A 9,516-nucleotide genomic window follows, 5' to 3' on the forward strand; every position below is an offset into this window, starting at 1 on the left:
GGAGTGATAGCCATTGTCAAGGTAAGTGTGCTTATTTCTTACATCGCTGCTGGAGGACATTTTGTCTTTGGTGCTGAAATGTTTTTGCCAAGGTTTACGTGGGGGGGACAATTAAGAAGAACAAGACATACATTATTTAACTTTGGAAAGCAAGAGCTCTTTAAAAAAAACAACGTAGGAGAGTGTTTGATGCTACTATAAGAAGCTTCCCACTCATTGAACTGAACAGCAGATCTCTGGCAGTGTCAAGGTTTTATTTATTTAATTCAGCAAAGAATATAATAATTACACAATGTGCAGCTGGATGGGATTCAGATACATTTAATTCTTCTTCTTAAAGACTTGATGGCACACCTGGTCTTCGCATGTCAGCTCCTACAACATTAAAAACCATCGGTAAGCACAGACAATTCCCTTCCAGACTTGCAGAGAAAACAGCCAAGCCACAGCATTAACCGTGAGGCTGGGCTATTAAAAGGGAAAAAGCAGCGTATTTTATATAACCAATCAGCCAGCAAGCACTACAGGTTGCAGTAATTAAATTCTGACACTTGAATTGACTTTTACAAAGGATAAAAATGGGGAAATGGATAGGAATTGCTCTGTAACTGTGGGATGTTGCATTGTCTATTATTAACCAACATACTGTAATTTATTAAACTCACTGAAGCAATAAGGAAATTGCAAAAGGAGAGAAGGAAAAGCTTTGAAGGTAACAGGAGGTAAGTATAACACTTTGTCAGTTGGCTTCCCAACACAATGTGGATCTTTGCTCAGAATGTTACACCAACCCTAACAAATCTGGCCAATGAGATTACTGGACAATTCTGAATTTGTTTCATAACAATATAAAGCAGGTCTGGCACAGAGCAGGATAAAATTCTGGTTTCTGCAGGGATGAAATCAACCCAGTGGTAATTTTATTCATCTTATTGACCTTCTTTTGCTAAAAGTGAAGCCAGAATTTTATGATCGTGAAAAGAATAGAAATGAGTAGGTAGCTTCCTATTGTAAGTCTGTGAAATTAATCCCTCATCCCTTTAGACTGGCCTCTCAGAGTTTGCAAATAGTCAGTTTTGTATTAAAGTGAGCTATGCAGGCTTGGATAGTGAAAATGTAAACAGAGGTAGAATGTTGCAAAAAATAGCAGCGGGATTTTTTTAATTCTAAACATAATTTGCAAAGGAGAGATTATATATATATATGAGAGAGAGGGGGGATTTTTTTCTTTTTTCAGTTAAGTTCATATGGATAAGCTACTACCCTATGGTTCTTCATCTGTAAAATGGGGATAATAATCTATTGTGCAAAGCTGTTATCAGGGTGAAAGGGAAAGTACCTCAAGCTAATGAATCATAATTTAATTTAATTTAATTTCGAATACCATCTCCTTCACCCCTGCGGTTGGGAGAAAATTGTGATGTGTCATGAGGTTCTGCAATGTTGATGAAGGCTGCCAAATTCTGTTTTTAAATGGAATCCATCAGCAGATTTTTCAGTCCACCTGTGATAAAACTTTGACTAAGGGACTAACTGGAATCTGGTGAGTGTCCACCATTTAGTATTGTTAAGCGTTTGTGGGTGCCTTGACTCCCCTAAATCCCTGTGTCTAGTAAGCATTGGATTATTAAGATGGACTATTAAGATGGGCTGCCAGACGTTGAATTTAACAGTGTCAAAATACAGGCCAAGGCAGTTTCTCTGTGCTCGGGAAATCACCTGGAAGAAAAGCTATTGTGGAGAACAAAAGAAAGGTAAGGGGTGATTAACAAAGCAGATACTCTGTGCCGGAGGGTAGATGAGCGTGAGCCCCTCCTTCCACTGAGAGACAAGGTGTCAGTCTGTTAAACACAGCAAGCTAAGCATAGGGACAAAAAGCCATGTTTGATCTCTTTGGATCCAGCAGTGGGAGAAACAGAACCCTCTTGGAGCGTAATGCATTGACCTCTCCATCATAGGCTCAGGTTGTACATGTGTGTAAACAAGCCATATATCATAAAGACGCCACAGTTTCTACTGTGCCTCATTTCCAAAGGAAACACAAACACTAGGTAAGTGTCTGCAGTACAGGAATCTTGCACCACTCGGAGATTGGGGTTACATGTAACAGAAGAGCCCTGGTGGATCAGACCAAAGGATAATCTAATGGAGTACCCTGTTGCCATATTAAACTACAGGTACTAGAACCATATCAAGCTACTAGAACTTATTGGAATGTACCGGAACTCAAGCGATCTGGTTACAAGGTTTGTTGAATCTGGATTCCAGAGGATGTTTCAAATGTTTTAGGGATCAGGGTGTGTAAAAGTGCTGCTTCTAAACTTGCTCCGGAACGGAACAGAATAGTGGGACTTAGAGGGAAGCGGAAGGGCATCCTTTGGGTGGGTGATTCAGAAGTCTACCTAAGAGGTTTGCAAGCCTATCTATCCCTCAGGACTCCCCTGAGCCCATAACTCCTTTTCATCCCCTTCCCTTCATCCCAGACAAAACTTCCAATTAGCTTGGCTTTGCACTTCCTTGAGTGTGTTTTGCCTGGCTAGAATGTGTCCTCGGACTTTGATAATGCTTCTTGTTGAGAGGTGTGTGTGTGTGTGTGTGTGTGTAAAGCCTACTGTAAAAAGATAAAATTAACATTTGCTGCTCCACGAGCTTCTGCTTCTCCCCCAGCCCCTAGCAGTGGCATATGGCCCCCAGAAGGTTTTCATATAAGGGTATGTGCCCCTTCAGCTGGAAAAAAAATCCCATTGCACTAATTTTCAATTAAATGTGTTTAGAATGGGGATATGGAAAGTGTTTGAGAAAATTATTAACTCATCAAGCCATCCTGTTCTACATGGAGAAGATGTGCAAAGCCATTAGGGATTATGCAGCTAGATCCATATCAGAGGAAGTAAACATGCAGGTTTATTTCCAAAAGCTATGTGTGTTTGTCTGCTGAAGATCTCCATCTCCTTTGCCTGTTCATTTACTTCACTGAGGCTTGTGCCTGTAAAGAGCTTTGAAAACTGAATTGGAATGCTTTGGTTCACCCAAGTCTGCCTGTTCACTTTCCCGATTGTTCTTTCGAGTCCTCTTAATATGTAAACTCTCATTTATTTTTTTCCATACTTCACTGACTGCTTATTTTCTTTACAGGCCCCTGTAGCCCCACTTAAGCTTACTACATGTCAGGCTTGGACTTCATTTACTAACCCAGCTGTATGAACTCAGCTTTTCCAGTGGCACTAAATTATATGCTTTAGAGATTGTATATACCGGATGCCTGATGGTTATTCTGAGAGCAATTTTCTGACCTGCTTTTCTGCATCATTCTTCTTACAACCCCCTAAGAACATCTTTTCTGTAGGTAAATAATACTCCTGATAGCTTCAAATTAGGTGGAAGCAAATATATGCCTTTGTTCATTATGGCAATGATATGCTAGGAAGGGAAGCCAGACTCAGAATAGTCAACATGGGCAGCGGCTCTCTGGGGTTCCCAGCCCCCTGGAGACACCAGGGATTGAACCTGGTACCTGCTGCATGGAAAACTACAGCCCTTTCCCCCCAAGTTACTGAATTTTCCTGCTATTGGTATATCTTTCATGAATGATTTTGGCTCTTACCAGATGCAGATTGTCTCCTTCAATCCAGTGTTTCCAGCCTCTGTTATTCTTTTCACCTTTCTGGACACAGATTAGTTTATCACCATCCCAGGTCACCAGCGTCTGCAGGGATCAAATGATAAAGTTCAGCAACATGGTAGAAACGTGTGTGGCTAAAAACAAATCGGAATAAACTGGAGTCAAGGTGACATAATGGCAGCATAGAGTTGGTGGGGGGGGGAGGGAGAGGGAACACATAACAATCAAATGCCACCGCCCTCCCCTCTCTCCCAGCTCCCCAAATTTAAGCAGAAAGCCTATAGTGTCACTAAAAGTGTTTTATGTTTTCAATTCCCAGCTATTTCTCCTGACACAATGATCCATAATATACGCACAAAAGAAGATAATTAAATAAAGTGAATTTATGACAGGATTTGTCTCCAGAAAGGGGAGCACAGATATGAAATTTGCATTATTCCGTTCTCCCTCAGCAGAAAGCCACAAACGCACTGTAAAGCACAGCAGCAGGAAAAGCCGTGGATCATTTTAACAGCTACAACATTAACACACATGCACACGCACCTCTGTTGTAGATGTGTGTGTGTGTGTGGGGGGTTATCGGGAGGGAAGAGATTGTTCACAGCAGCTTGGGTTCAAAGCTTTCGCATAGGAGCATCTTCTAATATGTAAATGGTCCCCAAATTTATTTTCAGGCTAACCAAAACAGGTGTTTACTGCTAGAATAATGCTGGGGAAAGGGGAACAGAAAGGAAATGGAAGGAATGGTTGAGTCAACCTTATCATGGTCAAACTACTATAAAAGACAGCGCTTTGTGTGTGAACTAGAGGCATCTTGGAGCCACTCCTCAGCTGGAAGTGCAATAAGAAGAATGGGGATGCCCTGATCACAGCTACTGTATTAGTGCAGGCACACACCAGAGGAGTTCTTTGAATTATAGTCTCTTTCTTCCATTTGAGTGCTGCTTCACTACAATTGTGATCGGGAGAAAAATATGACCTCTGTACATTCTGCGGCTGTCTGGCAACATCCCACATTCTCTGCGCTGAAAAGGACAGATTGCAAAAGAACAGCTCTCTTTAAAAATAATTAATTCCTGAGCCTCCTGCAAAAACAGCATTGTGTCGGTGGGGGAATATCGGGCAGAAATCATCTTGATAAGAAATCAGATAGAATTATAAAAGAAATAAGATGCCTTTTTCTACTCTCCGTCAGATAACAACAGTGACGATAGGAGAAAATTGAGGTTATTGAAAGTTCAGGGAACAGGCAGTTTTCTACCCGAGACAGGACTGGTAAAGGATAGCTTTGACAGAGGTATAAGGAGCATGCTGTGATGTCAGGGCGTGAAAAGGTCACAGATAATAGGAAAGATGTTGGCTACGAGCAGCATGCTCCTCCACATTATCTTGGGGAGGGGAGAGGAAATGATTTGGCTATTGTAATGCTTGCCATTCTATTTTAGCTTTGTAGATACCAAATGATGTAGGCACAGATTAGGTTACAATCAGGAATAAAATGTAATCAAATTGGAGGAGAGGGAAGCTACCCGCTGAAAAGCAGCTATATGGGAAAAGAGACCTCGCCTTGAGAGTTCCCTCACGGAGAGCTCAATTCAATGGATGGAAATGAATTTAAATAAAAATTGTCTCAGAATCAGACCAATATCTTCTGAGAGACAGATCAATGCAATTATCATCCCTCAAGGGAAATCCAGAGAGTCCCCCCCCCCCAAGGAGAGTGGTCAGATCTTATTGCTGGGAAAACAGTAGCAACAACAACAAAACACAGGAACTAACTTTTCCATAATAGCAGAGCCAGCCCACCCATGAGGCATACTGAGGCAGCTGCCTCAGGCTGTGGAATCCCGTGGGATGGTATTCCCTGCCTTGCCCCTGCCACCACCTGAGAAGTGAGGAGAGGTGATAATGGCTGCTTCTGGCAAGATCTCATGGAACTCGTGTGATCCTGGCAAGTGAGGCTTCAGAGGGAATGTTAGGGCAGCAGGGCGGCAGCACCTTCCCATTTCACCTCAGGTGGCAAAACTAGACGTTCCAACCCTGCATAATAGGTCAAGATAGACATAACTATCTCACAGCTTGGTAAATGATGAATAAACCTATGGGCATTTCTATTATTATTATTATTATTATTATTAACCAGTTACAATTTTGACAGCACTGCTTGTCTTCCATATTATAATTTTCTCCTTAGAACCAGAAGCAATGGAGGAACTAGGGAGAACTTCGGGTGAAGACATCCTCTCCCCTCTCTAAAACCGTGACTTGAAACACAGAGGGGTGTGTGTGTTTGACCTCACTGGATTTTAAGCCACTAAAGTGAACATACTCATACCCTCCAGCTGTGGAATGGTCCTTCCTACTCAGGAAGGGCCATTGGACTCCACTAGACAGGAAAGCATATAAAAGTCTTCCAAGAGCATTCATGCATGAGCCACAAGGTCTTCTTGGCTTTTGATGTGCAGGCACCTCAACGTTCTGGCTCAGCTCCTGGCTCACAAATTTGGCCCACCACTGACTATGATGCAGCCCTAACTAGGAAAACAGCTTGCATCAGGCTCATTTGACTCCTGGGACTCAGCTATACAGCTGCAAATAAAATGTTTTAAGTGTGTCTTAATTGTGATATACAATGTGACACTAGAGGACAATGGTGAGCTTTATGGAAAATTCAATGCATTTTTAAAAATGCTTTAAAAAAAAGCATTTTCAGAACGGTTTTAATGTGTGAATAGATTGGACTCTGGTTAAAAAGTTCTCCAGAAACAGGGAGCTACAGGGGGCTAGCATAAACTCACATGAAAAAAAAAATGTGCCGCCACAGGTAGAATGGTCATATGCAGTGGCTCAGCAGTTGCTTCCACCAGAAAGCGGGATTTGCTATAGCCTGTGAGGAGTCCAGAGGTGCCAGCGGGGGATATATAAGTATCTGGTGGAACCATGAGGAGCTGAAAAAATAATTCTGTCTTGCTGTCAACGAGCTGAAAAACTGTCATGATTTACATATGGAATAAATAGTTGCAACAGGAAAACATCCACGTTTTGAAATGCAAATAGCGGCTTCTTTATAAATAAACATTTCTTTAACATTTATAATTTGCTTTCAACCTGTTTTCTTGAATGTCAGGTGCTGGTGTTGACTGCTGTGTAAATGGAAAGCAAATCATAAGTTTCTACCTTCACCACTCGGTCGTCAAGCCCCTTGGTGTGCTCTTCAAATTCCTCTCCTATGGTGTAATTCACTTCATAGTTCCTGAAAGTGCTCAGCGTTTTCGTCTTGAAATGGTTTCCCTCTTGAATAATTTCTTTCGTTTGTGTCAGGTGGTTTGCAATCTTTCTCGTAGCAAGGCCAATGCCTGCAGACACACCAATAAATATGTTAACAATGGGCCTGATTAACTTCAAACATACATTTATAAACAATAAAGTAATGTCTGCCCAATAGGACTTTCTGCTTGGGGGGGGGGGAGAGTATTACATCCTGGGCCATATGATACTGCCAGTATACAACTACCGGTATCAGAGTCCATCAGTACTGTTTACATAATGGAACTTTCCATCTCTTCTTTCCGCATGTGTAGCCCATCTGCTTTGCAGGGTTGGAGAGTCCCCATAACAGATTTAGAGGGTGCAAAGGGGGAGAAGGGGGGAAGGTTCCTTTGCACAAGTGGCAATCCTTGTGCTGATGGAACACATTACAGTCGTACCTCAGAACATAGCTGTCAACTTTTTCCTTTTTTTAAGGGAAATTCCCTTATTCCGAATAGGATTCCTCGCAAGAAAAGGGGAAAGTTGACAGCTATGCCTCAGAAGTCAAATGGAATCCGTTCCAAAATGTTTGGAAACCAAGGCACTTTTGGAACTTCCTGCAGCCAATCAGAAGCCACGGAACTGGCTTTGGATGTTTGGGTTCCAAAGAACGTTCACAAACCGGAACACTCACTTCCGAGTTTGTGGCGTTTGGGAGCCAAACCGTTTGACTCGCAAGGCATTCATCAACCAAGGTACAGCTGTACTTAGCACTGCTGTGGAAAGATCACTCACCTGAATTGCACTTCTGCACAAGTTTAACTGTTTAACAGGATTGTAATCTAAGGCAGTTCTCTGAACACTTATCAAGAAGTAACTCACTTTGGCAGAAAGCTGGTAGATATATAGATATAGATATAGATATAGATATAGATATAGATATAGATATAGATATAGATATAGATATATTTAGGGTGTTATTCAACTAAATTTTACTTAGAGTAGACCACTTAAAATTAATGAACATGATTGTGTTAGGTCTATTATTTTCTGCTCTGAGTAAAACTTAGTTGAATACCATCCTCAGTGACTAACAGTGCAACCCTAAGTATGTCTACTCAGAAGTAAGGCCTGTTGAATTCAATGGGACTTATTCCCAGGTCCCTATAGGACTTTTTCTACACCGCAACTGTTCAATGCTATTTTTCTATTTTTATCTGACTAGCAATCTTGGCCATTGGACTGCTGGCTTGTGGCCAGATTCGCTGCATGAGCAAATATCGCCACAGAACAGGGTGTCCTGACTGCTGAGATGCTGCAGGGACATCCTGGCAGGATGACAGGTGGTAGTATAAACATTTAAGATCTAGGTGCAACATGCTGCTTACATTATTTTAACATGGTCTCAGTGACTGGTGGGGAGTGGGGGGGTCAGAAGTCCCTCTTGTACTTAGGAAGAATAGTGTGGCTAATGATCCATAAGTACAATTAAAACAACCTTCTTTGCTTGAACAACCCACCTGATGCTGACCAGGAGTTAAATAAAATACAGGGACAACTGTGGCACATTTAGGGCCATTTTTATGCTGTTAATGCAGAGATGGCCTAGCTGGGGAGGGGGAGATATTTTCCAGAGGCACCACCTGTCTTTCAGGTTGTTGATTATGGCACCAAATTGGGAGCACAGAGAGCTTCTTATAAACATTACCATACAAGATTCAAGCTGCAGCCCTATGCACACTTTCCTGGGAGCAAGACTTAGTCATCCTTACCTTACTACTCAGTAGATGTGCATAGGATTGTACTGTAAAGGTTTTCTGACCCATTTGCAGTTTTCTGACCCATTTGCAGTTTGCAAACCACCTGTGCCTTTCAGCTATAGAATGCCTGTTCAATGATCTCTCATATATAGCATAGGCGTTGAAATATGACCGACAAATTCTTTTGTACGGGAGAAAGAGAGAAGAAAACCTCCAAAGAGAAATGTTTTAGATAAAACGTACTTGCTAGGAAGCATATTCCACTGTATTCACTGGGCTTACTTCAATATATATCTGCTTAGAAATGGCTTGCTATAAAGGCAAAAGTTAATGTTGAATTAAATCTTATTCGCTTATTTTTATATTAAATGTAGAACAAAGTATCCCACCAATTCAAAATTCTCATTTTTATATTTACCTAAAGCAACCATGTAACCTTCGAAGTTGTCATTGGATACCATCACCCACGTTCCAGTGTAATCAACAGGCATTGTGGCTAGGATTTAAATCCAGGGATGGCTCAGATATGGAACTTGGAAAGGAGAAAGAGCTTACTGTAATTCTGTCCTTTTTATATTTCTTTGGGTGAAGTTTACAGTTTCCAAGATAATAAAGTCTAAGGGTCAGCGAGATAACCTAAACAGAACGTTCCCTGCATTACCAAGGTTCAAGAGGACAAAGCAGAGGCAGCAAACAGATTTCAGAGGTTAGAAGTCAGAGAGAAAATGATGTTGCAATGACCTTTGTAAAATATAAAAGAAGAGAAGAGAAACATTGATGGGAGCACAACTCTGGAAGATGGACTACATAATAGCATGTTATATGAACGTGATTGTGTGTATGTGTGTGCTTATTCAGAATTTCCTTAACTCCTGTTTACATTCT

At 41.4% G+C, this 9,516-nt stretch overlaps 1 protein-coding gene across 1 annotated transcript; it reads right to left on the reverse strand.

The window, feature by feature from the left end:
• Positions 1 to 233: 233 nt before the first annotated feature.
• On the reverse strand, positions 234 to 9,205 carry RBP2 (retinol binding protein 2). Its single transcript, XM_033150237.1, has 4 exons — positions 9,050 to 9,205; positions 6,800 to 6,978; positions 3,605 to 3,706; positions 234 to 375 (listed from the first exon to the last, which is right to left on the reverse strand). Exons 1-4 carry the CDS (start codon positions 9,120 to 9,122, stop codon positions 322 to 324), a joined length of 408 nt encoding a protein of 135 aa, XP_033006128.1. The 5' UTR covers positions 9,123 to 9,205; the 3' UTR covers positions 234 to 321.
• Between the last annotated feature and the right edge of the window lie 311 nt (positions 9,206 to 9,516).

This window comes from Lacerta agilis, chromosome 5, assembly GCF_009819535.1.
Source record: "Lacerta agilis isolate rLacAgi1 chromosome 5, rLacAgi1.pri, whole genome shotgun sequence".
In the NCBI taxonomy this organism is placed as follows: domain Eukaryota; kingdom Metazoa; phylum Chordata; class Lepidosauria; order Squamata; family Lacertidae; genus Lacerta; species Lacerta agilis.

Bases quoted from the DNA above. Each gene is read 5' to 3' on its own strand.
- RBP2 (XM_033150237.1), bottom strand. From the start codon at position 9,122: ATGCCTGTTGATTACACTGGAACGTGGGTGATGGTATCCAATGACAAC. The intron at 6,979-9,049 runs GTAAATATAAAA...GTGTGTCTGCAG, and splicing joins AGGTTACATGGTTGCTTTAG to GCATTGGCCTTGCTACGAGA. The intron at 3,707-6,799 runs GTAGAAACTTAT...TGATCCCTGCAG, and splicing joins TTGACGACCGAGTGGTGAAG to ACGCTGGTGACCTGGGATGG.